Source organism: Malurus melanocephalus, unplaced genomic scaffold, assembly GCF_030028575.1.
Source record: "Malurus melanocephalus ecotype Western Australia unplaced genomic scaffold, MMel_1.1 scaffold_283, whole genome shotgun sequence".
NCBI classification, from domain to species: Eukaryota; Metazoa; Chordata; class Aves; order Passeriformes; family Maluridae; genus Malurus; species Malurus melanocephalus.
Window position 1 is genome coordinate 113,054 of NW_026623515.1, and position 27,664 is coordinate 140,717.

General features: G+C 40.5%; 2 protein-coding genes across 3 annotated transcripts in view; one reads left to right on the forward strand and one right to left on the reverse strand.

The window, feature by feature from the left end:
- The window catches only part of BRF1 (BRF1 RNA polymerase III transcription initiation factor subunit), a 171,584-nt gene that overhangs the window by 55,044 nt on the left and 88,876 nt on the right, over window positions 1-27,664 (forward strand). The window contains exons 4-5 of the mRNA XM_057376599.1: window positions 13,839-13,870; window positions 22,723-22,795. Of these exons, the coding sequence (XP_057232582.1) occupies window positions 13,839-13,870; window positions 22,723-22,795 (105 nt within the window). The remainder of the gene's footprint in view (window positions 1-13,838; window positions 13,871-22,722; window positions 22,796-27,664) is intronic.
- BTBD6 (BTB domain containing 6) lies at window positions 23,707-27,658 on the reverse strand. 2 transcript variants are annotated; one of them, XM_057376603.1, is made up of 5 exons: window positions 27,563-27,658; window positions 27,015-27,312; window positions 26,724-26,814; window positions 26,327-26,445; window positions 23,707-26,101 (listed from the first exon to the last, which is right to left on the reverse strand). In XM_057376603.1, the coding sequence occupies exons 2-5, from the start codon at window positions 27,221-27,223 to the stop codon at window positions 25,069-25,071; spliced, it is 1,452 nt and encodes a 483-aa protein (XP_057232586.1). In that variant the 5' UTR covers window positions 27,224-27,312; window positions 27,563-27,658; the 3' UTR covers window positions 23,707-25,068. The 2 variants fall into 2 exon arrangements, with proteins under 2 accessions (XP_057232586.1, XP_057232585.1); XM_057376602.1 differs by having other exon boundaries at window positions 27,015-27,658.

A 27,664-nucleotide genomic window follows, 5' to 3' on the forward strand; every position in this document is an offset into this window, starting at 1 on the left:
GGACCATCCTTGATCTCCAGGGAAATGAGGAAAGAAATGCAAAATAATTTTTAGTCATTACTGAGGAAGTCTTTTAAAGAGATATCAGGAGGTTTCAGCTGCTGTGTCTCACTCGGTTCCTGGGATCAGAGAATGCTCTATTTGTACCTATCTGGATTGAAAGTTTGGTTTTCCCACATGAGTGCTGTTAACTTCTGCAGAATCTAAGCTGAATTTCCTTTTCCATTTGGAAATTTCTGGTCCTTAAAGGATCAGTCTTCTAGAGGATGCACCAGATGGGCTGCATCTGTGCTGCTGTCTCTGAGGGGCTCCCAAATCACTGCATTCTTGTCACATCTGGAGGACCCAGCTCATTGCCAGTAATTATTTCCAGTGCATATTCAGATTATAGTTTTTCAGTTGAAAAATACTTTTGTCAATGTTCAGTTCAATATTTATTACCATCCACCTAGACTCTGAACTCTCCCTGTGGCAGAAGAAAGCAACTCAAATATTGACTGCTGCTGTTCTCATTCCTCAGGCTTTGAATGGGTGGCTTCAGTGCCTCAGCTGTTTCTCACAGTCATTCAATGGTGAAACAAGAGAATGCTCCAGACCTTGATTTCTGCTGATAATGTTGGCAGCGCTCCCAGCAGAGCTGGGAACTGGTCACCTTCCTCCTTTTTCAACTGGAGAAGTTGGGAGCACAGTCAGGAGCCAAGAACACTGGCTGAGAGGTAGTTCCCACAACATGAGGACAGCATCAAAAAAAAGAAGCTGCTAAGAAATGTAGCTTGAGAGTGTTTCATTACAACAGTCCTTCCTACTCTARGCTCTAGGACAGGAGGAAAGACAATACAGAGTATTTTCCACTGGCTCTCCAGCCGGCAGAGGTGTGATGCAGGGAAATGTTTATATAGGTAATGTATCTGAAGGTGATAAAATGTGTAGAAAAGCTCACGCCCTATGCAGGATTGTCAAATAATTTAGATTAGAAGGCATGTCTGGAAGTAATTTCTCCATTCCCTGCTCACATCCTCAGCAGATTCCTGAAGTCCTGCTCTGGTTGAATGTTGGTTGTCTCTAGCAATGGACATGTCATATTCTCTCTAGACTTTACTACCTAAATGCCAAGGGGTTTTTTCCAGATATTTAAACAGAATTATTTTTTCTTGCTGCAGTTTGCCTCTGATTTGCCTCTGAGAAGAATTTGGCTGTGTATTCCCTGTACCCTCTCATGGATAGGTAGACAGTGTTACGTGTCCCCTAAAACCCTCTCTTCTCCAGGCTGACARGCCCTGCTCTCTCAGCTTTTCCTCCTACATCACATTTTCCTGTTCCTCAGTGCCACTCTGATGTGTTTGAGAGCCCAGATCTGACCAAGGCTCTCCAAGTGCAGCCTCCTCAGTAGTGAATAGAGGGGAATGTGCACTTTCCAGGACTGCTGGCTGCACTTTTGCTGTTACAGCCCAGTACYTGTTTGTCCTTTCTCAGTGCCAGAGCCYGCTGCTCCTGCTCAGCTTTTCTGCMGGGACATCCWGCTCCATGTGCCACTGCTCTTTCCCTGGTCAGCCCCAGCCCATACTGTAGCAAGGGMTTATTCTGTCTTCATGTGAGGCTTTTGAGGAAGTTGAAAGGCAGATGGAGCTCCTGCCAGCCCAGTTCTCCAGCCTCCCAAGGTCCCCCTGAGTGGCAGCCCCACCTGATGCTTACCCTGCTTGGTGCCATCTGCACCCCTGCCCGGGTGGGTGCCCTGCCTCCCTGTGTCACTGCTGATGGAGACAGCGCTGTCCCCGAGGGATGCCTGCAGCAGCTGGCTGCTAATTGGACTTTGTATTGTTAATCACAGCCCTTCAAACCTGGCACTCCAGCCAATTTAATGCTTGCCTAGCCAGCAAGCCAGACCATGATGTCTCAACAGGCTGGCTTGAAGAACACCGTGGCAGACTGTGTGTTCAACTTTGCTGAAGTCACGGTGAGCAGCTTCCATTGCAGTCCCAGTGTTGCTGAGCTGGTGTTGTTGATTGTGGGGCCATGTAAAATTGGTGGGTAGGTGACACTTTGCACAGGGGTGCAGCTGAACTGTGTTTGTGCACAGGGCAGGTTTTTTGGCTGGTGCTCTGGATGGAGAATTTCTCTTTGCTCAGAGTCGGGAGCAATCTGTTTTCTGATGGGCAGCACAGCAGGTGCTCACTGATTTCATCTCAGTTTATTTTAAAGGACTGGTGACTAAAGCCTGTTCCTGGCTTGCACAAACCCCAGAACCTCTTCTGTAAGAGGAGTTAAGAGCTGAGAGGGGAGTCAGGGCTGAACCCTGCCCGTTCTCCTTTTGAAGCTGTTGTTGCTGTGCAATCTGAAACAGGAGAATTGTGGGGCCAGGAGAAAGGCAAACAAGTGGAAGCTTTTGTAGGTGAATGGCCGAGCTTAGAGAGGGGGTATACCTAGTTCAGCTTCTTTCTSTGAGGTTATTCCTGTGTGTTTCTTTTTTTTACTGATGTATTAATTACATATTATTCTCCTGACCTAGTGCATGAACAGTTGTTGCACCAGGACTGTAATTGCAGTTTGCCTCCTCCCAGCTGAGGATCCTGTTGATGGAGGTGACAATTTACAGTGTTTTGTGGAAAATTCTCATCCTCTGATTGGAGGGAAGCAAAATGATTTGTTCATCAAGATGTAGATATTTTTGTGTCCTGTGTGCTTCTATACCTCTTACTGCTGCCTGCCATAATGTAGGAGCCCTGTCCTACATACTGCTCTTCTATTTAATTTTGCTAAGACACTGGRATATGCTTTTCCAAGTGGATTGGCTAAACTCCTTGGACTTATTAGCTAAATTTGTGAAGAGGAGCAAGTTCTGCAGGTTCACTACCTCTGGTATTGCACTGAGCTTGTTAGTGAAACTCCAGGCTGAATTTATAAATCTCAGTGGTGAGAAAAAAGTTATCATTTTTCTGGAAGGCTTTGCAAATACAACACAATCAGTGAGCAGCTGTAAACATGAGGCTCACAATAGCATTCTCAGTTGTTGTTCAGAGCAGTGCTGTATTTTAGGAGCTTGCCATCAGCGTGCTGCAGGATGTTATTGGAAATCACACTGCTGGGTTACAATAAAACTGCTGCAAGGCTCTGTGAAAGGCGTTTAAGGAGATCTTTCCCAGCATATCACTGGCAGTTTTTATTTTCCCAGAGGCAGATGATATGTACATCATTACTGATTTTTTTTTCTTTCTCTCATGAAGAATTCCAGCCGCTGAGATAAGTTTACAGCTTCTTAAAAACTGATAATGACAGAGCAGTCTCTGCTGTAAGAGAGACGTGAGATAAGTGCTTGCCATTGCTACAGCATTCAAAAGAAGATAATAAAAGGATAAAAGTTTAAAATGACACTTCAGGAAAATACCTTATTTTCCAACTTGATTAAAACCATTTAATGCAAGTTGTTAACTTTTAAAAATGCAAGAAATACCATTTGCAAGTAAATTAACTTCAGTGTGTTCACTAACTGATGCTGTGCAACATTGTCTTGAGATGCTTTGAGAGTTCCTACTTAAGTGAAGTAAATATTGACAGTAATGCCAACAGAATTGCAGCATCTGTGACAAGTGAATTGTACCAGATTGCTTACTGAATACCTGAGGTTTCATTGGGATCTCAGTGTGGGTGTTCTGGCCCCTTCCTACCCTCCTCTCTCCCCACATACCTTGCCCCAGTAAAGGGTTTTTCTTTTGCTCTTTAATGATCCCTTCATAACGATGTGTAACTGATAACGAGGGAGTTGACACGTGCTTCAACTTTTTTTAACACTAAAAATTGGTATGTCTGCTTACAAAGTGATTTTAGAGCAAATKAATGCAAAATCGAATTAAATATTAAACTGAATAAAGGATTTTAAAGTTATTGTAGGAGGTGCTTAGCTGTGTGTGTGGATAATAGARGCATGAAAATGAGAACTCGTACTTGAAAGGAGGGACTGAAACTGTGGTATCTCTTGCATCTCTTTATTGTAAGAAGTGCAGGATGTCCCTTAGCAAAACCCTTTTGCATGTTTTGCACAGGGGGACAAATTTCTTTGTTCATTTGCATAGAAAGGATGTAGCTTGGGTCTTTCAAAGGCAGGGAGCTGRTCTGAAAAAGAATTGCTGCCCATAAAGTTAGTTGCCTACTGGGGTATTATAGCTGAAATACATCTGAAAGTTTGATTCTGTGACCTTATGGGGAGACTTGGGAACCCCAGAGTCAAAATGTGTATTGTAATAGTAAGATAATCAGGATATTATCAGAGCATTTTACCAAAGAAGGGCAAACTGTTATCTTCATTACAAAAACGTGATAAAGGATGGAATGTTTTTTGTYGGGCAGTGGCAAAAATGGAAACAGAAATCCAGTATCCTGAGGCACAGCCAAGAGTCCCTCTGGATTATGCCTTTCAATTTCTTGGGGAAAATAGATTCCCAAAGGGAAGCATTTGTTTCCCATCCTTTTGTGTAGATAAAATACAAAGTGTATCAAATGCCTGTGACTGTATTTTCCCTGCTTAATAGATCACCTCAAAGATTTATTTTTGTAATTGAACTCCCTGAAAAGTTAGCTGCCTTTAAAATCTCAGATATGCAAACTCCTCACTCCACCTGCTCTATTATGCTTGTTCCAAGGACCAAGTTTTATCTTGTTCTAGAGACAACTTTTTGAGACATAAATTTGTTTTAACTGTAAAATCCAGTATATTAGGTCCTTGAAGAGAATGTGTCATGTTGAAAAAAATATTCATTTCAAGGTATGATGCACAACTTGTCTCTAGCCCTGAAAGGTATTTTAAATTGGTATTTGRTATTTTGAAAGTCAGAAAAGCTCTTGCAGTTCTTTATATATAATTTTTTTTAGTTCTTCTTGAGCTGTGTTCAGTTGGGCTGAACAGGAAGAGTTCTTCTCACCCTGTCTGTGACAACTAAAGGCAATCTCTCACTTGTGCATTGCTGAGAAGTAGAAGTGAAGATGTGTTTGCATATTGCATCTTGTCCACAGGTTGGTAAATTCAGACGTGCTAACTCAGTGCTTCTGTCTGTTACTGCATCCCAAGATACCTGGGTAGCTGTCCMAGGAGGTAATGTAAGTTTTCTATTCTTATATTGCCAGTTAAACCTCCCTTGAACACTCTTCCAGTGATATTTTGAAGTGTAAAATACACTATTATATAATTCGGTAAAATGCTTTATTAGTAACTCATTTGGGATATGCTGCTATTTATGAACCATAAGGCAAGCCCWGTTTAGATAATGCAACTCTCTTTAAAGACCCAAATTCAGTATACCTCAGTGCTGTTATTACTTACGTGCTTTTCTGCTCCAGGGAAGACTTAGAAATCTTTTTTTTAGGTTTAATGTAGGCATTTCTTAGGTTGAAAGCATGGGTTGAGGATTTTTTAACCCACAAATGCAGTGCATCAGTATAGCTTCATGTATTTGTATTCATTTTATTGGCAATATCTAAACCTCTAAACCAAGGTGCTTTGATGTAAACGTGATGTGTTGTCCTGACTTCCAAGCCCTGCTGGTGAACTGGTCCTGAGAGCCCAGTTTCCAGCTCCACTCTGCATTTAGCTTCTGTAACAAGCACAGGTGACAGGGGGAGTTGCTGTGAGATACTGTAATGTCTTTAATTGAACTTTGATTACGGCAAGAATAGTAATTAACAGTTTGGTAGCATCTGTGAAAGCATTGTTCCATCCCTGCCCCAAGGGAGAGCCAGCCACATCCACAGAGCCATTGTGCCTGACATTTTTCCAGCGGAGTGCTGTGGGTGTGAGGAAGGGTGAGAACGTAGAGAACTCCTCCACCTGCCCAGTTGAGGTTTTCTGATCAGCAGGAATACACCATTAGGGGGGAAAGGCATTCCTGTAGTGCCCACTTCAGAATACAAGGGCTCCCTTTCGTGCAGTTCAGGTAATGAGAGGTTTCTGCAGGTGAGCAGGTGACAGAGAAGGGATTGTCACTGTGTAATGTGACATGTGCAGAGATGGTTCTCCTCAAGGCCTTTGAGAGTGGGAGCTTTAACTCATCCCATTGTTGTACTTCCCACCAAAGGCCATTGAGGAGCCAGCAGCCTCAGAAGGGCAGGGATGCAATTTGTTCCTTTTGAAGCCGTATTTTCACTTAAAACAAAGGCTCTAGTGTCAGAATTTTTTTGCCAAATGAGTGACAGTGTTTTATGTGTATGATATTAGATCATGCCTGTGCATGGATAAATCAAGACCACTGATACTGCAGGAAAGCAGCATCTGAGTTTGGGTGCATGTCCCAGTGCTGGGACAGCAGCTGCCACACTCCCATCCCATTAAAGGTTTGCTGAGATAATTCACCCAGGAGCACTTAATACCAGTACATTTGCCTCAGTATGGGTATGAAAAAGCTAAGATGTAACACTTGGCTTCTGACATGGGAAATGTAAAACATTCTGTGTCCACAGAATTTGGCATTAKGCTGATTTAATTAAGCACTGTAATACTACCTTTTTTGAAAAGTGTAGGTGAGTGCTTACTGTGGATAAATCAGAGCAGTACTGCGACRAACTCTCACTCAGGAACTGTGCATGTGCTTAAGACAAGGGAGGTGTAATCAGTTTTATAACATTTTTGTGTTGCTATAAAGCAGTTACTCTGCAAGCGTTTTCTTCTTACTTGTTTTAAGGCTTCTCTTTCAGATAAGGTAGGTTTTTGTGTTTTGGAGCAAGCTGTGGAAAAACTGTGCAAACTTTAAAGAGAAATTTGAGAATGTGGGATGGGTGACAGAGAGATTGTCTCAGGCTCGAGTTGTGGAGAATGCCTTAAGCCACCGTGAGCTGGCACAGCTTCAGAAAGGAGTTATCTTGCTTTGGCCTTGCCTCTCAGTCCTCCCCCAGTCCATCCCYTGCCTTCTATCAGCCCAGGTGTTTATGCAGTTACATGTGAACTGAGGAGTTAATCCTGCTGAAAACAGGCTAAAAAAACCCCTAAAAAACGCTTATTTCAGACGGTTCCTGTGGCACGTTGCTGCACAAATAGAGGAGGGGGTGGTAATGAACTGAAATCAAGCTAGTTATGGCTTGGGTTTTTTTTTTCTTTTTTTTCATATTTTTACATATTTCCAAACTCTTCCATTTGGAGTTTTCTGAAAAAGCAGAGTGTCAGGCTCATGACTGTGCTGATTTTCTTTTGCCACTTCAGAGCAGGCAGTGATTTTCCTSTGCTGCTTCTCTCAGCCAGCTGCTTCATGTTTCCAAATGTGTGCATTGCTGCTGTGCTGAATACTTGAGAGCCATCTCAGAATAGTTCTTCTAAGCCTGCACCTCTGACTTCTTTGGAACTTTTCTTTCACTGTTGGTACAAGAGTCATAACCTTTACAAACTTTGTACACACAGAAAAGAGAGAACTGAACTCCTTTACATTTACTTAAATCTTTACTATCAATGTCCTCCTTCCCAGCTTCTTTTTGTAAGCTGACTATATTATCAAATTATCAGTCTCTGCAGATTTTTGGACTGTGCAGTTTCATACCTGCTTGTRTTTTCTGCAGTGATTTTACAATTTATTCTGGTTTCTTTTTCCCTTTTGCTCCTTTTCTGCTGCCTCTCTCCCATTCTYGCCTGCCAGCCCTGCTCCTCTTTTAAGTTCTTCCTTAAACCTTGCTTCTCCTAGCAACCTCTCTTGTTTTCCCTCACCAGTCCTTGTTCAATTTACTGTTCAAGGGACAGGGTCTCTCTTTCTTGTTTGGAGACTTTTTGTTGTTTGAATATAGCCAACTGTTATTTATACATGGCCACATCATTCAAGTTGAAGATTAACCTCATGTCTCTCAGAACTTTTAAATTAATATTTACATTTTCATTCTATGCCTAAATTTTCTTTTCCCTAAGCAAATATACTAACTAGATTATCTTTCAGGGGCTTAGTATGGATATTCTTTGCATATTTTATCCCTTTGATTCCCTGTATAATTGTGAGTTGACTGTACAAGCATTCTAAGACAAGAAATGTATTTTTTTTTACTTTTTTTTTCTGTTGTGTTGCTCTGTGTTATAAATTTACATGTGATTGTTGTAAATTTACATGTGAGTGTGTAAATACTTGGCAGTACCCCACAAAGCAGGTTTTTTGCTTGAAGTCAATAACACTGGGAACACAGCTTAGCCCCAGCCTTTGCAGACCACGTTCTCCAAGGGCAGCATTTTCACAATGAACACTCACTATGTATTCAGCCAGCCTGGGTGCTTTGGAAAATGTTCCTCTAAATGGCAGTGTCTCTGAAGACAATTATTAAGAAAAGCTGCAGCGTWAATGTGTGTTYTGGAGTCTGAAGGCTGATGTAGCTYGCAGGCTTTGGATCCCTCCCGTCTGCAGCAGCCCCAGATTTGTCTGCATCTTCTGGAAATGCAGGAGGGGAGAATTGGTGTCAAAGGCTAATTCAGGTCTTAGGTGAGCCAGAAAGCCACACTTGTACCCCTTTSAGTTAATGGGATGGGATCAGGCAGGCTGAATGCAGCCCCAGATCTGCTCTTTGATCTGCCTGGTGCCTGTACAATGCTGAATTACTGCTGCTAACTTTGAGCTGTGAAGGTACTGAGGCTGCATGTGCTGGAGAAACGTCCTGATAGACTGGAGAAGAAGGAGTGGGRCACTGCTTTTTCTTCTTAAATTGGGGGTTTTAGAATACAGAATTCTGMATAATACAGTTTTATGAAACAGTCATGCAGCTGTGTGCAAAGAAGAAAAAGACCCCGCCAACCAAAATGCAGTTCTTTTTTTATCATTCATTAATCTACACATAAATAAAGATTGCTTTTTATGAAAATGGCATTTTTGCTTAGCAGTTTGATTTGTTAAGTGCTGTTTTTATTTGTGTACTTGAGTGCAGCCAGCTTGTGCTATGTGGATTTCTTTGCACAGGCAAAACTGGAGACTGAAGAAACTTTGGRAGCTGGCTGTGTAGGGATTCAGCCTTGAGGCATATCTTGCATTRGAGTTGTCAGAAATGAGTTTTCTACAAAAGAATTTGGTTTGGTTGTTCTTTTCTAATTGTTTTAGTTCAGTGTCACTGGAAGGAGAAATGTTTACTTTAAACGATTAGCATTGTCAGTCATTCTCAATTAATGCCTAATTAAAATGGTGGAAGTTTGTAAAGCAGCAGAGGTATAACTGTGATAAGCCATAATCAGACATCATATGGTGTATGAAGTTATGGAAGGGGCAGGTTGTGAATTGGGTGTTGAACTGAAAGGTTGAAGTCAGAGTTCTGGGCCAGCCAAGTGCTGTCTCCAGCTTTTCACCCTGGTATCGCCCCACTTCTCTGTTCACCCTTCCTTTTGTCTTATCTCCATGTGTTTGTTAAGGAAAGTGCTTCTGCAAAGTTTGCATTTGTTATGTAGTTTATCCAGAACCCTAACATTGAAATTGCAAATGTTCCTTTTCATTTAGAACTTGGGAAAATTTTTTTTTAATACTCAGAGGTTTTGGKTTTTTTTTCTTTTCAGACACGTTTCCTATTAAGCTTTGCTTTTTTATTTGCAGCCAGCTGAAGTGCTGCTGTTGAGTACAAAAAGTGAGATTATGTTTAAATATTTTATGTATTTAATGGATCTGGTTTTAGTTTTTGTGAGAAACAGAAAGCATTTTAGCTTAAGCTGAATAAAGGTGACACTTCATTATGGTCAGCAGGACTCATGGATGTCAAATTTCTGCTGAGTGGCTTACAGTCACAATTCCTTGGCACCAGTCCTCCTTCCATGGTACGGCTGCTTTTGCAGTAAGCTTGTAAAAATGAGTAAAAAATGTTCCAAGGGTAACTTACAAAAACTAAGTAACTAAGTAAAATAAATACAAAACTCTTTGTCTTCTCCCTGCTTCTTAATACAGGCCTGTGTCTCCCATATATGACACCCTACACAGTGGAAGAATTTTCAAACAGTAGCATGAAATAATCTGAAGATTTCCTGATTATTGTAGATTGTCAGAGACTAAAGATTTAAATTTTTTAGAAWTTTTTTTAGGAGGGTAAGAACTACATTGTAAACGATAGTTTTTATTTTAACGGCATCTTCCACAATTTATTCCTGCAAATGGCAGATTCGCCTCCTGGTAGATGTTATTATTAAAAAACAGGGATTTTGCTGCACAAGTACTTTGGGATTGCTGGAATATGTAAAATGTAGGTCTCTCTGAAGTACAAATGCATGCTTGTTTTGGTATTTGGGTTTTAGGTTTCCGGTACTATTCATTTCTTCATGAACTTTTGTTTCCTCTGGTGCTGAGAATGAGATCATTATTGTGAATCATGGAGCTCTCATATTATCCACAGATTTTTGGACTATAAAGGCAGAAAGGGACCATTTTGGCCGCTTGGTCTGACCTTTTGCATCATGTTGATCAATTTGGTCAAAGGATTCCCTTGAATTTAATTTTTTGAGACCTATCTCATCTTTATTTAGATATTTTGACATTTCTAGTGATGGACAATCAGTTGCATACCTTGGTGAAACTTATTTAAAGAATGAAAAGCAAAGGGAGAGCAGTTTAAACTAATAATGTTTTTTTCTTTTTTTTTTTTTTTTTTTTTTTTTTTTAATTTGGACACATTTATAACCTAAGTCCCCTTGTGCCCTGTTGTTTGCATGTTGCATGTGTATATCTACCGCACCAGTAGCTTTCCATCCTTTTAAGAGCTTTTCCATGTGGGTAGCAGTCTCCATATGTAAAATGATCATTGTTTTCTTCCAGCCTCAAAGAAAACATTTATCTTACGATTGTATAATTTTTGAATACATATTAAGTATTATCTGCTGTTTTCAGCTGTTGTTGTATGTTCTCCTGAACTGTTCCAGCTCTGAAAAGGAGTTTGAAAACAACRGCCTGTTTTTACAACCACTTCCTGCTGATAATCGTGCCCACAATATTCATAGTAAAGGCCAACCCTGTGCTACTGCATGACTCAAGTTTCCCCTTTTGCTTTGCTGTAGCAGCAGCACATCTAATCAGGGAGAGATTGCTGGAGGCTACCTTAAATGAAATCCAGAAGCGCCACATTTTTACTGTGACCTTTTGCTTACAATTTCAGTGGACACGAACTAACTTCTCCAAGGGGCAAGGGAACTGGATGTTAAAGCATCCATAAGGTAGCTCTAAGWGGATTCAGAGTTGCCTGAACCCTGCAAATGGATTTGGATTTCCTTAGCTCTGATCTTGTGTCACTATAAATGCATCCTGTGTTCTCTGTTTCTTCTTGGACAAAAAGGTGGGGTTGTTTTCCTTACAGTAATAAAGCTTAAGCTCTTGTACTGTGTTAGGAAGTTTAGATTTCCTTCCAAAGTGTGTTTAACAGTTTGAGTAAGATGAAGATACTCTGGTGTACAGATTTCATTACTAATTGAAATGCCTGGGTTAGAAAAGCACCTCTCTGGCTCATCTAAGATCTGAATTAGTGTTTGGCACTGATGCTCTTTCTGACTCCTCCTCTGTGTCCCCTGACAGCAGCCAGGCTCTAGGACCACTCAGTTACTCACTTTGCTGCCTCAATAACCTGCCTTTCTTTTGGTGTTTCAGGTTTTTCTATCTGCCCTAAATTGTGGTGWGATCTATCAGATATGAGTGATAATTTTACTTTGTCTCAGTGGGGATGGTATCTCAGGGTGGGCATAGAATAATCAGGCACTTCAACTCAATAATGAGCTGGGAACATTTCCCGACTTCGAATATTTATTGAGCACAAAATTGGCATAGTGATTTCTTCCTAGATCTGTTTGATGAGCTGACAATTATTATGGTTCCTTGGCAATTGCATTRCTAAAGTCTTTCCATTTTCTCCCTTCTCACTGCTTTTACAAAAAAATTGCACTAAATTCCGTATTGCTCTGTGTAGATTTCTAAGCTGTGTATTTTACAGATGGTTTTTGTTAGCAATTTCCTTACTGTGTTAAAATTCCAGATTAATGTCTTGCATAATACTACCTATAATGGATTTTTAATTTTTTTCAGGGCCATTCTGAATTTTCAGCTGATTAACTACCCAKCTATGCCATGGTTTTTAATGTGGAAATTAATTTCCTCCAAATAATATTAACATAATGTATTGAATTTTGTAACAAATTTAGAGTGCATTCATACAATTTCAAATGCAAACTAATGGTAGGAACGCTCAAGGATAAAAGTTCTTAGCAAGGAAAATGTTTATGTATCAAGTGATTACGTTATCTGAATTGCTCTCCTTCCACAGCTGATAATGTTTAGGAGAAATGTGTACTGTATTACTCTGGCTTACTTGAAGAACATTCACTAATACTTATGTTACCACAACATGCAACAAACTACACTGATGTCCCTGCATTTTATTTAATGCTGGATTTCTTAACACATTGCTCCATATAAAAACTCTGCTACAGCCCTGCTGTAGAAATGTTTTCTTTGASTGCCKCACTCTCACTCTCTCTCTATCTCYCTCTCTCTCACACTTTACCTTGACACTCCTTTTCATAATAAAGCCAGAACSTTTTTACAACCTGCAAGCCACACCTGAGTAGCTGATAGGAGATCCGGCATGTGCTCATTAACGGCAGCAAAAAGGCTACCTTTGCACTTTGGGCTTTATGGTGCTTGGTTCTGTTTYTTTTTTCTCTATTTGGCTCCTGTTTAGACAATGCATGCATGAATATGCTTGCTTTCAGTTAAATCTAATGGAAACTTGTAGTGATTTGGCTTGTTTTTAACTATGATGTGTTCCAARTGTGCCCAATAATCAGTAGATGGTGACCTAATACTTTGCAGCAGCACCGGATATCATGATGGGAGTGCAAAATGAAAGRTAACAGCTGATTTGCTYGGCTGRAGAAGGGAGTAACCAAAGCAGCTTWTCCTTCCCAGGTCTTTGACAGTTCCTTATGGAAAAGAACAAAAGAAACTTATTTCAGTTGTCTTAGTTTGCTCTTCCATCTGTGTTTCTGGTCTCCTAAGCTGGCATAGGAGACTGATGATGATTTATATTCTTAGGTGTAACAAGAGCATTTTATCTTGATGCTATTACTGTTTTTAATTATCATAAATAATAGAATGGCCTGAGATGGAAGGGGACCTTGAGGATCATCTCGTTCCATCCCTCTGTCATGGGCAGGSACACCTTTCACCAGACCAGATTGCTCCAAGCCCCATCCAGCCTTGCCTTGAACACTTCCAGGGATGGGGCWTCCACATCTTCTCTGGGCAACCTCTGCCAGGGCCTCAGCACCCTCAACTATAATGAATTTCTTCCTAATATCCAATCCAACCCTACTCTCAGTTTGAAGCCATTCTCACTTGTCCTGTCACTGTAAGCTCCTCTCTATCTTTCTTGTCAGCTCCATTGAGGTACTGGAAGGTAGCATCCCAAAGCCTTCTCTTTTCCAGGTTGAACAATCCCAAATCTCCCAGYCTTTCCTCATGGTGCTGCATCCCTGTGCTCATCTCGGTGGCCCCCTCTGGACTCTCTCCAGCTGCTCCATGTCCTTTCTGTGCTGGGGTTCCAGAGCTGGATGCAGGTGGGGTCTGAGCTGGGTCTTTCTTGGACTGCAGGATGGGTGAGTATTGTAGGTCACACAAAGTGTTGGCTTGGTCTTGGAAACCATCACTTCACAGAGAGAACTTGAGCAGTAAATTCAGCAGGTGCTGGCAGGTTTTTTGGGCAGCTGAGCAATTAGCTGGATGTTGTCTRCTAGCATAAGTGGTGAATTGATCTAACCTACATTTGGTTTCTATGACAGTTAGCCTGGGTTTACTTATCTTTCTTTGGCTTGTTGCTGAAATAAAATAAAGAAATACTGTTACATTCAAAAAAGCATGTATATTCCTTGACTTCTTTCACAGACATGTTACTTGACCTCAGTGACCTTCTTCAGGTATTGTACCCTTTTTTAATTTGACTTTTTAAAAACTGTTAACATTTAAGATGTTTTTGTTTTCCTCTAAAAATTGTGAGKGGAAAATCACWGGGTTTGGAAATCTGAGCAAAGTTATTTTTYGGTAAAATAAAATGTAATAATTTTTTTTTTGCTTCTAATGCTAAAAATGAGGTAGCAAGAGTTGTGTGGTCCTTTAATCAGGATTCAGAGTTGCTGCGGTGGCACAGGGTCAGATGCTACRTATTTTTAAAACAACAGTTGTTGAAGACAGAAATAACCTTTTTGGTAGGTAATTGTTTTGTGCACTTCAGAAATAAAATATATTATAAAACATTTTATGAAACGCATTTTGAGAGAAATACAAACTTGCTCTGTCTGTGGAAATAGAAAGCTCTGCTGACATATGTTGTCTTACCCTCATTCTCTCTGTTACAACTGTTTTACATACAATGCGAGTAGGTTACTTGCATCTATTTTTGTCCTCCCAGCTGTCTTGGTAAATGGCATCCCTCTGAAGACTATTTATTGCTTGAAGCAATCTGCTGGAATTGCAATAATCAAATGAATCTTTAATTCTTAAATTTAGTAACTTCTTTTCTCTTTTCTAAACTCTGATTGAATTATTTTGATTGCTCACAACCAAACATTGCATGTGTAGAATGGGAGGTTTGTTTCCTTGTAAACACAGGTAATTTTTCACGGTGATGGTTTTGAAGTAGAATGATCACAGTAATATGAAGAATAGTCACAATGTGAACTAGAAGAAGTGGTATTGTATCTGTAAGAGGAAAAGATGTACTGTCAGCAGAAACAGACAAGAAAGATTGAATGATTTGTCTTTTTCCCTCTGTGCATTCCAGCCAGAAAAGATGCTGAGATAGGGCTTATGAGGACCAAAAGGTTAAAGAGGGGTAACTGAGAAAATGGGAGATTCAGAAATACATTAGTAATAGGGAAATAGGCAACGCCTGAAAGAGAAAAATCCAAGATTTCAGTGTYTCGATCTGCATTTAACTGTCTTCTGGTGAGCTCTACTTTATGGCTGCTTTAAGGTGAATCTGAGCAAACAGGAATACTGAATGTTATTGTTAATTGTACCTATCCAGAAAGTCCTGTTTAAGAATACGTAAATGAATTTTTCAGGTTCTGGCTTGATGTTTTTTTCCTCCCACCCTAAGTCTGTTAAAAAAAAAAAAACAACAAACAAATCCACAAACCAAACAGAAAACCACAACTACAAAAAAAAAAAGCCAAAAAAACAAAAAGACCCCCAAACCATCTTGATGGCAAAACATTTGTGGCTGAAGCAGAAAATTTCAGTATATTCTGCTTTAGATTTGTCCACAAAATCTGCACATGAAAAATAATTAGTTTATTTAAAACAGTTAATTCGATTGTACTGTTTTTTCTCGAAGTGCCTGTTTTTTCAAGGAMTGCTCTCCCATCCTGAAGTTCAGATATAAATGTCACTAAGGCAGAAGAAGAGTTGAGAGCAGTAGTAGCAGTGGCAGTGGTATTATCTTTCCAAAGTATTTAATTTGTTCATACTCATCTGTACAAAATTTKTCATAGTGCTCCAAGGTAACCTTTTCTTGATGAGATGAGAAGGGTGGTGAATTTATATCACAAAAAAAATCACATCTGAAGTCTAAAAAATGAGCTACTGCTGACCTGCACAAACTCTGGCTTCGAAACTAACAGCGAATGTTGAGGTTTTTCTTCAGAAAGTTCTTGATGCAGCTCAGTTGCAGTGGGAGGTGAGGGACTGCAGGGCTCTTTGTCATCTGACTGCAGGAATTTTGTAAGAAAGTCACCACGTGACACATCCTTACARATTGTCTTCATGGAGGCTGCTGACTGAATTACTGAACACCCTGAAATAGATTTCAGTGCATTTGAGGGGAAAAAAAAGACAGAATCATTAAGGGTGGAAAAGACCTTTAAGGTCACCAAGTCCAACAATCATGGGCCACCATGTTCACCACTAAACCAGAACCTGCTGTTACCTGCAACTCACTATTTAATGACCTGTTTTGTATTCTTTCTCTCTTGCTGAATTGGTTTAGCCATTAAAAAAAAAAAAAAAAAAAAAAAAAAGTGGGGTAGAGGAAATCCTAAGCGTGACCTCTTTGGCTCTGGTTTGTACTTGTTGTACAACCTCTCTTCCTGTCTTTCTTGAGTTGCTTTGGCACTTAAAAATATTAAAAAAATAAAAAGCTATCCTCTACAGTGTAATGTGCTTTTAGGATAGCATTGTGCTGCTAAAACTTAGTAATAGAGGAGACTAATTTTGACTGTTAATGGAAGTCTGTTTAAAAAGTCGTATCAGTTTTCCTCTTATGCTGATGACTGAGATGTGGGAGTTTGTCTTGTTCCACTGGGGAACTGCTGCATTTCATAATAGTTTTTTTTGAGCTTAAAAATTGCTGCCATCTTGGGAAAAGCCAAAATGGCATGGGTTTTTGGGTTTTTTTTTTTCTTACTGGAAAGTCAATTTCTTTGGCATTTTACCTTCATGTGAAATACATCTTAKGTCTTGGATATCTCCTGTTGAAAGTGTTGTCAGGTCCAGAATGCCTCTGATACATTTTAGGGTTTAAAGCATGATCCGAAACGAACTGAAAATGTCCAGGGCGCTGCTACAAATCAGGCGCTTCCTTGTGCCGAGCAGTCGTGCTGCTTGTTGATTGAGTTGGAAGGACGACCAGTCATCAGTCTCTGACAGGGAAAGCACTTGCTTATATTTTCAGATCCTGCATTTTACTTGCAAATAAAGTCCTTAGAGAGGTCTGCAATCAGGCCTTTTGTTTGCTTTTTTGTTAGTCCAATCTAAGCGACAGGCCTGGCTTGTTCAGGAGAGCTGCAAAGCCTGTCTAGCCTTGGCCAAGTTTTGAACAGTTTAGGTTTTCTCCCATCTTTCCAAGCATCCCATTCCTTGCACCTGGAGAACTGTTTGGCTGAAGGTTCATAATGGCGTGGTGAAATGCTGCCTTTCTCATCCTCAGAAGTGGCTGGGGATTTTTTAGTCTCTTGTCATCTCCAGTGTTGTGGTCTTTGCAATGGGGTCAGAAAAGACTTTGGGGAGAGGTGTTGGCAGTGCTTTGATCTCCAGTTTCAACTTAGAAAAATAAAATTTTCASTGTGCTTTGTGGTGTGTCCTGCTGTCAAACAAGGCTGATGCTCACTGAAGAAATGTTAGACATCCAAAGAGCCAGGATCTTTAGAGGAGTGTGCAGCAGKAAAATTAGCAGCAATGCACATAATTAATGTCTCGACTTGTTATCAAGAAAAGATTTTTCATTATGAGGACATCCAAGTGTGGAAATGGGTTGCTCAGAACAGTTTTGAAGTCTTTATCCATCAAGAATCTCAAGATCTAGAGTTACCTGGTCTGTTCTTGTGGCTGCCCCTGCTTAGAGCAGGAGGTTTGGCTGGACACTTGCTGAGATCCATTCCAACCTGAACTACACTGTGGCTCTAGGTAAGGGAAGAGGATGCACAAGAAGTAAAAACCAGTARCTAGTACTTGCTTGCTCTAGTCCTCTTTTGGTCTCTCTTCCACTTCCAAACACAGCTCTCTCCCCTATTTCTTCATCTTCAGTTTGTCTAGTTGAGTACCAGTACTTTCTTGTCTAGAAGGACTTCTACTGAGAGTTAGTTTTGGACACTTATTTCCATTTATTTAATCTAAAGGCAGCATTGGGCTCCCTGACTCTGTAATTGTCGCAAATTATTATTCTTTTACTTTCGTGCATAGATGGTTTGACAATGGCTTATTGAGCTGTGGTGTTGGAGGAAGAACTTCAGGAACTGCCATGGATTTGATGAGCAGGAGTCTCCCTTTGGAGTCCCCAGACTGAAGGCAGTGCTTTAAAGCACAGTATGAGAGGAAGCTGCTTGATTTTGATTTGTGTCTCTTTTGAATGACAGCCTGACAAGCTGAATTTGATRCTTGTTTGTGTTTTTGTGTTACCTTTTGACTGCTCTGATTGCAGAATGGATCCAAAAAATAGGAAGTTTCAGTTTATTGCATGGAGAAAGGTAAAAAAGAGTATTCTTTTAAAGACTGTACTCGTTTGAGTCAGTTTTTAATACCCTTTGTTCATTTAAAGTTATTAACATGTTGACTGTATTTGCCTTTATTGCCCCTATGCAAATTGCCATGTTGATTGAGTTAATTTAAACAACCTGGTTGGGACCTTCAGGCATTACTACACTAGAAATGTTAATAATGAATCAAATAACCACAGGTGCCTCTTTCCCCAGCAACAGACACTCTCCTTAAAAACTCATTTGCTTTTCATGCTTGCTTAATTATTTAGGCAAGCAGCCATGGATGTTTCACAGTGTGAATTTTCATCGTGTTCCAACTGCCCGGTCTTTGTCTTGCTGAAASAATATCTTAACCATTGTCACCATTTGCAGTGCTTTGCCAGAATGCCACACTAGGTCTTGAAAAGCCTTTTTGGTAATTTCTTATAGAAGAGATATTGATTTATAACTTTATGGAACTTAAGATCAAACAAAAACTTCCATTCAATGGTGGCAGCTTTATTTTTTGCCTCTGCCCAGAAGTCAACATGATCTGGGAACGTGGTAACTGTATGAATGGGAAACTCTATGTTTCCCTAAGAGAGTTTAAAATTCTGGAAGGTGTTAAACTGATGAATTCCTGTGTTAGTGGAAATGAGGTGTTTGTTGTTATTTCTGAAAGTGGAAGTATATTGGTATTTGTGAACAGATCAGGCATGATGTGAAAGCAAGAGGAAATTATGAAAGGATAAGAGTCTCTCTGGAAGTGTCCCTTTGAAATCAGTGTCTGATGMCTGACAGATGTGAAATGAAAAGGCTCGGTCTCCAAAAAATACTGTGAAGGGCAAAGAACATAACAAGTAGAAGGATCTTGTTGTGAAGATGTAACTGAGTAATTGGAAGCCATTTCTTCACTAAAYGCCCTTTTTAATTAACATAATGTGTTTGTTAATGAGAACAGAAATTAACTATTGGTAAAGGAAAACATCTTAGAGAATCTTAAGGTCTCCTGTAAAAAGGGTTTTTGCAGTGCCTTGGTGAGCACCTACTTTTTTTTGTCTGAAAAATGTCCTTGTGCTAAGGAATCTGCTTGTTTTTAGGGGTTTTTTTTTGTTTTTTTTTTTAATATAAAAAAACTGTGATGGCTTCACATGCTTGTAAACTTACTCTGTTAAATGTGAATTGAATGTAATAGAATATGGTAAAACCTATTAAGGTATGCAGATATTTTAAAATCTCCCCTCTAACAGAGGTTGAGACCCCTCTGTTGTATTAGGTGTTGATGCTTAAACCTGGTGATTCCATCAAGTTTAGGAAATTTTAATATCTGGTGAAAATCTGCAAAAATAGCACGAGTCTTATGGAAGTGTATAAAACAATTGTCGCATTTAAACAGTTTTGATTGGGGAGAATTTGGAGAARTACTGTTTTTCAGTATGATCCTTTTAAATTAAGGTGAAAAGAAGCTGAAGTTGATCTGGTAAGCTTTAGAGATGCACCAATTCAAGTTTAAACCAGAGATATCCTTTTAGAAGGGCATTTTTGTTTATTCACCATTCCAAGAACTCATATAAAATTAGGTTTTATAAATGCAAATGTCATATGATTCTAAATTTGGAGCATTAAGCTTTTGATGGATTGGAGTATATGAATTTTTATAAGAAGTTCTTAATGAAGAAAGAACTAGAAATTAAAGTGGGCCTCTAAATTAATTCTCTTAATTTTCTAAGCTTAATGGAGTGCAAAAAAACTAAATGATGAGAGTAAGGAAAGATCCTCTCTAAATGCCTGTTTTATATCATACCTCTTCTATCATGGGATCTGCGTGTGTGCGTGAGTAATAGTTGAAATTCTTGATAGTGGAATAAAATTTTAGTGAAAGGGCCGCCTTCCAATAAATCCAGAAGTTCTTAAATATCATGTTTCAGCAGGTCACCAGCATTACAGATTTCTGGGTGAGGCATCTTTCATTTCTCATTTATGAGAAACACCCCAGAACCTGTAAATGTCTGTTGGCTTTTAAAGTTGAGAAGCATATTGTTTGGGAAGGCCTGAAGTCTTTTTTCCTACTGATTTGCCAGGAAAACTGGAAGCACTTAAATATTCCTGCTTCTTTTGTGACCCTGTCATTAAAAATGTGTGCGCTTCAATGAGGAAGACAATACAGAACATGGAATCTACTGTATATTTTGCTTTCCTTCTAAATTGGTCGTAACCAGAAACTACAAAGAAATGAAGAAATGTGCTTATGAGCAAAAGGAAGACATTCCCTCATTTGCCATTTCTATTTTAATTTACTATTTTGTGCAAATGCACTGCCTGCACCCTGAAGTCAGTCATACAACACTGATGACGTGGGTGAAGTGGAAAAGCAGGTTAGATTTAAGTGCATTGCTTCTCAAATAAACCATGGATCAGGAGACTTTTAGTTAGGCCCAGGAAAGAAGGATAAATAGTCATCGAGCACATTTATTATGCATTTGTCTTTGCTTTAGATTTAATTTGGCAATCACTTTGATTGTTAGAACTTCACTAGGGAAAAAAAAAAAAAACCTGCTTCTTTATGCCTCTTAATATTTATTTTCTCTTTATTATTGCGTTTATGGAAAGTTTGCTTGGGAGGAGTTTCTTAGAGAGTGACGTGGTTTGATGGTGACAGACATCAAGTATTTGGATGTCGTGACAAAGAAAAAGGCTAGAAGGATAAATACTTGTTTGGATTAGAGTTTTGGGGTTTTTTTCTAGACTAAAGTGAAAGAGCTAGATGAGTTTGTGAAGCCTCTAATGGAAACGTCATATGTACTTGGCTCCACTGAAGTAACTTTATTGATTTGTGCAGTGAAATCGTCCTTGCAGAACAAGATCTAAGTGATGAGGTTTAAGATTTATAGTGACTTGGTCGGCCAGCTTAGAAGGCTGAAATTACAGCCAAACCTCTCATTCTTTATGTTAATATTTTTTAGACAAAAGGTCAAAACAACCCGTTTGGAGCTTGCAGTGAATCTAAAGCCAACTGAAACACTGCAGACGCTTTGCTTTGGTGATATCTCGTCTGTCTCCGTGGCTCATGGAAAGTCACACGCTCTCAGACTCCACTGTGAATTGCCAGATTTAGTAGGTGCTTTTTTTTTTTTTTCCCTGTAAAAAATTTAGTGACTTATTTCCTAGAAGATACTTTTTTTTTTTTTTTTCCCTGTAAAAAATTTAGTGACTTATTTCCTAGAAGATACACTTCTTATTCAGAGGGTATATTTTGCTCTTTTTCTTCCCCTAGAACAGGGCTTCTATGCTGTCTTCTCTTTCAAGAAAAAAAAGGGCAGTGAAATTCAAGGCTATAGTTTTGCATCTTCTAGGCCACTCCAACCATTGGTCAGACACAGCGTGGAAGATACTCACTTTTCACTAAATATGGAATGAATTACCATCATACCATGTATAATTGATTGCACAGTCACTTTCAGGATATGTGATCATTCTCAGGATTTCTTTGAAGTTCTAATTTCTGATTTTTTTTATGTATTTGAGGAAAGTATRCATTAAGAACTTTTTCACATAACCACTTTGAAGGGCTAGGTGAAAATATGTCAGTTGTTTGGGGGTTTGGTTGTTGCTGTTGTTGTGATACATATATTTTTGCTAGCTTGGTAGAGGCATGTACACACTTGGGAGGAAAGCCGGCTTTTAGACTAATGTTGGCAAAGATCTTTGATGAAGCTGAAAGAGCAGTAGTTTTTTAATTCCAAAGKCTTGTACCATAATCATCAATTCAGTTGTGTAATTGACTGCTTAGTAAACAAACACCTTCACTATCCAAGCATAGGATTTTTATTCCATAAATGCAATAGAGGATATACCATCGTTAAAAACTAAAAACTCTTCTTGTTTGGAGTGTAGGAGGATGGAGTWTTTTATGCTAACCTTGACCTTTACATATGCCTTGGGGGATCAAGGTGTTCATGGAGCTCCGTGGGAATGTTTGAGACTGATTGGGAACTGGAGTATATCCTGCCTTTCTTGCTGACCACAAAAACACATCTTAAGATAGAGAAAGGAAACTTCCTCAGACTTGAAAAATACAAATAGGGTTGTCTGTGCTACAAATTGCAAATGAGAGTATGAAGAGTAACTCCTCCCCTCAATTTACATCCTCCTGCGTGCAGCAGTGAAGGAGGGGAGGGGAGCAGAGCTCTGTCCCTGGTGCCTGAGCAGGTTTGGTGTGATTTAGGGCTTTTCTGAATTATTTTTTTTTCTATTAGTTCTTAATGTTTTTAATGTGATCTGCAGCAATGTCCAAACAGCAAGRAATGACAAATAACCCTTGGGGCACTTTTCACCACTCCTTGATTTGGTGAAAAGTTGTGTGTGCTTGTGCAATACTTAATTATGCCACTACAGATGATCATGCAGAACTGAAATTTGCACTGACTTGTATTTGCTCWGGTTTTGTAATGGTACAAGATAAATGACACTTTATATATACTGATGTTACACTGAAGCCTACKTAATGCCTTATGATGTTACATGACAACTGAAAAACTGTACTACAGAGCAGCATTGAGCCCACTGAAGAGCACGATGAACAACTTTTTATAATTTTTTCAATATAAACTTATGCTTTGATTTACAATGCTAATTTGTGCAGATTTTGACAAGCACTGAGTATTATCCTATACATATGAATATTGGTTGTATAACTTGAATTTTTTTAAAGCAGGTTAAGGTTTCARAAGTTGAGGTTTTCTCCTTTCCATATAAATGTTCTATTAAAAACACTTGTGGTTTAAAATTTACATAATGCTTTTTTTGTCTTTTAATAGGTGAATGTCTATGTGCTGGGAAAAACTTTCCTTCTGTTGGCCAGAGAACTCTGCATAAATGCTCCAGCCATAGGTATTTTTTTTTTAATGATTTGACTTTTGACTATTTGAGTCTATTTTTTCCATGGTTACTTGACAAATATATATATATGTGWATATATACATAGTATTGTATGTTAATACCCCCAAGTAGTAACTTTAAAGTGAAGCTGGAATCAATCCAGGCAGAGGAGCGTTGCTGACTATAAGAGCCTGTTCTCCTTTATGAAAGAGYTTTTTTGGAACTAGATGCTATTTTCTTTTGCAAATAGTTTTGTTGCTTTTTCCAAGAGTAATTTAGGCTGTGCTAAGACAATGGACTGACGTGTAACAAATTTGTGTGTGTCAGCAAGCTCCTACAGGCCTGTCACGCTTCAATTCCACAGATGTAACATTTGATAAGTATTTGCCAAATTTACTRTCTGTCCATCACCTGTAGCTGAGCTGTTCAGTGCTTGAAATACAAGTGGCTTGGTGGAAAATGAGGAGCAGCTTTTTCCAGACATGTGAATAACTTYTAATAAGTCACCAACGAAATCATAACTGTGATAGGAAGGTGGGTTTATCTGTCAAAGKGGTATAAAAGGCATTCTCTAGGTTGTGGGTTTAAGCCAAGGGAATTTGTGCCAATTCCAGTTAAAGGAGTGCATTTATAGTGAGATCTTGTGACTGTTATCCACCTCTGTGCAGGAATTATCTGCCTGCATCTTTACCCACTCTCACTCCCACTCTCCTTAATCTATACTGAGAGAAAATCAGATTGCTGTGCTGAAGAACAACACCACGGGCACACCCCTTCAACTGCACTGGGCTGGCACAGGGCTGCTGCCTTTGCAGCAAGGGGAGCAGCATCTCGCACACGGAGCATCGCCACAGCAGCGCCCGCCGAGTGYGGCACCGCACAGCCCCAGCTCTGCTAGAGAGCTCTGCTTTTCAGTAGTCCCTTCTTATTTTTCATTACTTTCTTGGGTTCTTTTTAGAGAAAGAAAACAGGCAGGATTAGCATTGCAGCTTAGTTTCAAGGTGAAAATTAATGCAGCTTGGGRAAAGGCAAACATGTTTTGTACATTTAGAGGTTTTGTAGACGTAGAGGTACTTTTTTTACATGGAAAAATACTGGTTTAGACTGCTGCTTGAATGCTCTCTTTCAAGGTCAGTGTAAGATTTATAAAAACCAGTAAATATTTCTAATTGGCTCAGCTGTAAAGAACATCAGACATTTGAGAAAAAACATGTACTTCTATCACTTTCTGAGAAAAGTACTGRTATAAAATGACTGCTGATAGTGCCTGAGACCATGTTTTCCAAAAAAGATAGAGCAGGAGGAAAGATCCAACAGCTTTTTCCTTTTTAAGGTGGCTTATTTCTAATTAGTAATCTTAAGTSAACCTAAACACCATCTTGCAAATATTTCTCTCATGCCTGCTGCTCTGTATAAGGATGGGATGTAAATTCAGATAGTGTCTGCCAGTGTTACAGCCCTGGGCTAAATTTGTGATGCAGCCTGTCACTGAATTAATTAAATTCATCTGTGTGGCTTGACTCTGGCCATTCACAGGGGGTGCAGTTTGACAGGTGCAAGAGGCAGTGTTGCTGTTTGGTAGGCAGGCTGGAGGTTAACACAGATGATGCATGTGAAGGGGCATTAAGAGCTCTCAAATATAACCACAGGATGATTTTGATCAACTTTGATTACATTGATGGTTTGTCTGTCTTCAGCTTGGGCAACACACAAAAAAACCCTGAGCTTCCACGARTGCCAGCTCCCTTTCTCATGAAGGGAAAATAAAGGGTGCTGATGGATAGTTTCAGTTACCAGTGAGGGAACCTTCCTATTTTTTCTGTGTGGAGGCACACAGGGACCAGACTGCAGTGCCATCACCCCTGTTAGCTATACATGAATTAACATACACGAGCCGTAAGGTCAGCAAAGATCAAGTACACAGGATTTAGGGCAAGTAAAAATGTTTTATATTTCACAGATTTCGTAAACTGCTCTAGTTTAGAACATTCTGTTTGAGTCAGCTGCAGTCTGCAAGTTAGTTATCTATATACAAAATAAATGCACAGTACGTGCAAAATTTAACATTTTCCTGCATGTTGCAGTCTTAATAATTAGGTCAAATAGCTTATGAATAAATAAAATAAGATTAAATTCAAGAGCATTCCTTCACTTATTTGTATAGCCTGATGTAGCAGATAGGTAAGTAGCGTAACATTCCATACTGCTGCAGAGTTCGTAGCAAAACCGAAAAATCCCTTAATGTGCATCATTGCAGTACTGGAATACAATCAAGGTGAAATGCATCATGCATAGAAAATGAGCTCAGGTATTTGTCCTCCTTGTACTCCGGTTCCATTAGTACTGTCCGAGGAGCACTGGAACTGGAACGTCACTTTCCCGCACTGCACTTCAGTCATTCCCTCTTGTCCAAAGTAACTCAGTTCGTTACCATCAAGAATAGCACTTACATTGTAAAACGTGTCTTGCTCAACCTGCACGGGGTGTTCAAACCACACCGAGAAGGTGTTACTGGAGCCGTCGGAGGTAAACTTTGTCAGATTTTGAGCAAGGACAACGCCTAAGCGCTTCAGTTCGATTTTGACGCTGTATTCAGCTTTGCCACAGCTCGAGCCATACARCCCCAGTCCCGCTATAAATATCCGTTTGTCTACGGCAAACTGAATACTGTCACATCGCCCCCGGTACCTCCACTGATTGCTGCGATACGCAGATGACTGGAACCGATGGCAGCGCTGAGGCACGAGTCCTTTTCTTTTTGTCAGCGGGAACTCTAATTTGGGTTTATTTGCGGCTGTGTACCATAGGAATATGTTGTGAGTCTCCTCAAGGGTGAGGATGTCGGACTGGGCAGCTCCGTTGGCGAACTCTTCCAAAGTCATGGTTGGAATCCGCACCAAGTACAAAGCTTTCCCTAATACATTCCTCTTGTTGCGTGGCGTAACCGGCAGCCCTTGTCTTTTGCATTCAGCCTCTGCCCAGTTCAGAACAGCCTCGAAAACTACCACTTCCTTGGTGTTGAGTGCTTCCCGGGTTACAATGATCTCTAGTGTTTGTTGATCTATCTCACAGAAGCCCTCTGAYTTCAGTGCCATTTCTGCCTGAGCATCAATCACTTCCCAGCAGCGCTGCGTCAGCTCTGGCTCCTCRAAGAGCCTGCTCTGAGACAGCAGGACACAAGCGTTCTTAGCTTCTAAGCTGGTCTCCAAAAAATTGACGCAAGCCTTTGCTAGGGCCGGCACGATGTACTTCTTGGCAGCATAGAGTGTAGCCAGAACTGTGTCAGCTTCCAGGTCTATTTCATCACTGTACATGTATCTAGACAGGGGAAAAAAAAATTAGTTTCTCAGGGAAAAAAAAAAGCAGGCCACAAAAATAATCTATAGTCGTCTTTGCTGGCAGTGAATCTGACATTCAGTATTTGTCAGCACATTAAGTAAACAGCAATAAGTGCATATTGCACAATGCCAATTAGGAGATGTATATTTTATAAGCTACTTTGATTCTGTCCATGTAATTAGCAGACTTGTAGTGGYCACTTACTTTAATAGGATTAGAAAGGCTGCAGGTTCCACATCTGGTATATGGATTTCAGATTTGACCTCTGCGAGATCGCCATAAAACATAGCATAGAAGACTGAGCTACCAACTGCCAAAACATACTGGAAAATAAAGAGAGAGAAGCCTCAGTAACATGGATCAGGAACAGCTGAGCATGCTGGCTTTCCTAAAAGCTACATTTAGGGAAAGTTACAAGCTGCAGTGGGGGCAGAACTGCCTTTAGACTGTTCCCTTTAATTGCAGCGTATGTGAATTACTTCTGGAATTAGACAAGAGCTGTAATTAGGAAAAAAAAAAAAAAGTGGAATCTAGTTACAAAGCAGGGGGAAAAGGCGACCTGCACAGCAGCATCAAAAAGCCAAAAATTATCTGCACAAACCTTATGGGCAGGAACTTTCTTGGATGCCCCTGGCGGGCCCACGATGAAGTGAACGTCAGCCATGAGTTCGTTATTGAACATCAGCGCGTTCCTGCAAGCAGGGGAGGGGGGAGAAGCCCGRTTAGCCGCGGGCTGCCCCTCGCCCGGTGCCCCAGCCTCCCGCCGGCGGCCCCCGGGGCTCCAGCCCATCCCTGCGCTCATGCCTGGCCGGGGCGCAGGTGCACAGGGCGGGCGCCTCTTTCTCTCTCTCTCCCGCCCGCCCGGGGAGGGTCCGGCGGGCCTGGCCCTTACCTCTCCCGCAGCGTGGGATGGAAGGATTGCCAGTTGGCGCTCTCCAAGTTGTTGTTGTTGAGGTTTTGGAGCTGGGGCGGCGGGGGCGGCTGTGCGCTCTGCTGGAGCTGCAGGGCGTTCTTCTTGCTGTTGGCAGCGGTGGCGGCGGCGGCGGCGTTGCTGTTTGCAATGTTAGTGTTGGTGCTGGCAGGGTAAAGTTCTGCAGCCATCTTCTTCTTCAGGGACAGGGGCACTATCTCATAGCATCCTGGCACCTTGCCGTTTGACCTCACACTCTTTTTGGACTTCTTTAAGGTCTCTGGAAGCAGAAGAAAAAAAGTCAAACACTTCATGATCCTGCCATTGAGGCAACCAGGGGGCAGTGGCATGAGCAAGAGAACTAACAGATCCCAAATGCGAGTCCCACTATCAGGATATTTTGTACGCTTCTAGATGAAGGGCGGCCTTTGGTTTTTTTTGGAGTGTGTGCCCGCTCTTTGGTTACCGGCCCGACGCACCTTTCCGCGGGGAAAGGGGTGATGCTGTGTCGGATCAGTGCCAGCGCTCACCTTGGCTTTCGGGGGGGTTCCAGCCTCCACGACACTGCCACGACTGCAGCGGGGAGCCCGAGCGGGGCCAGCAGGCAGTTCCTTCCCCGAGAAACGGGGAGA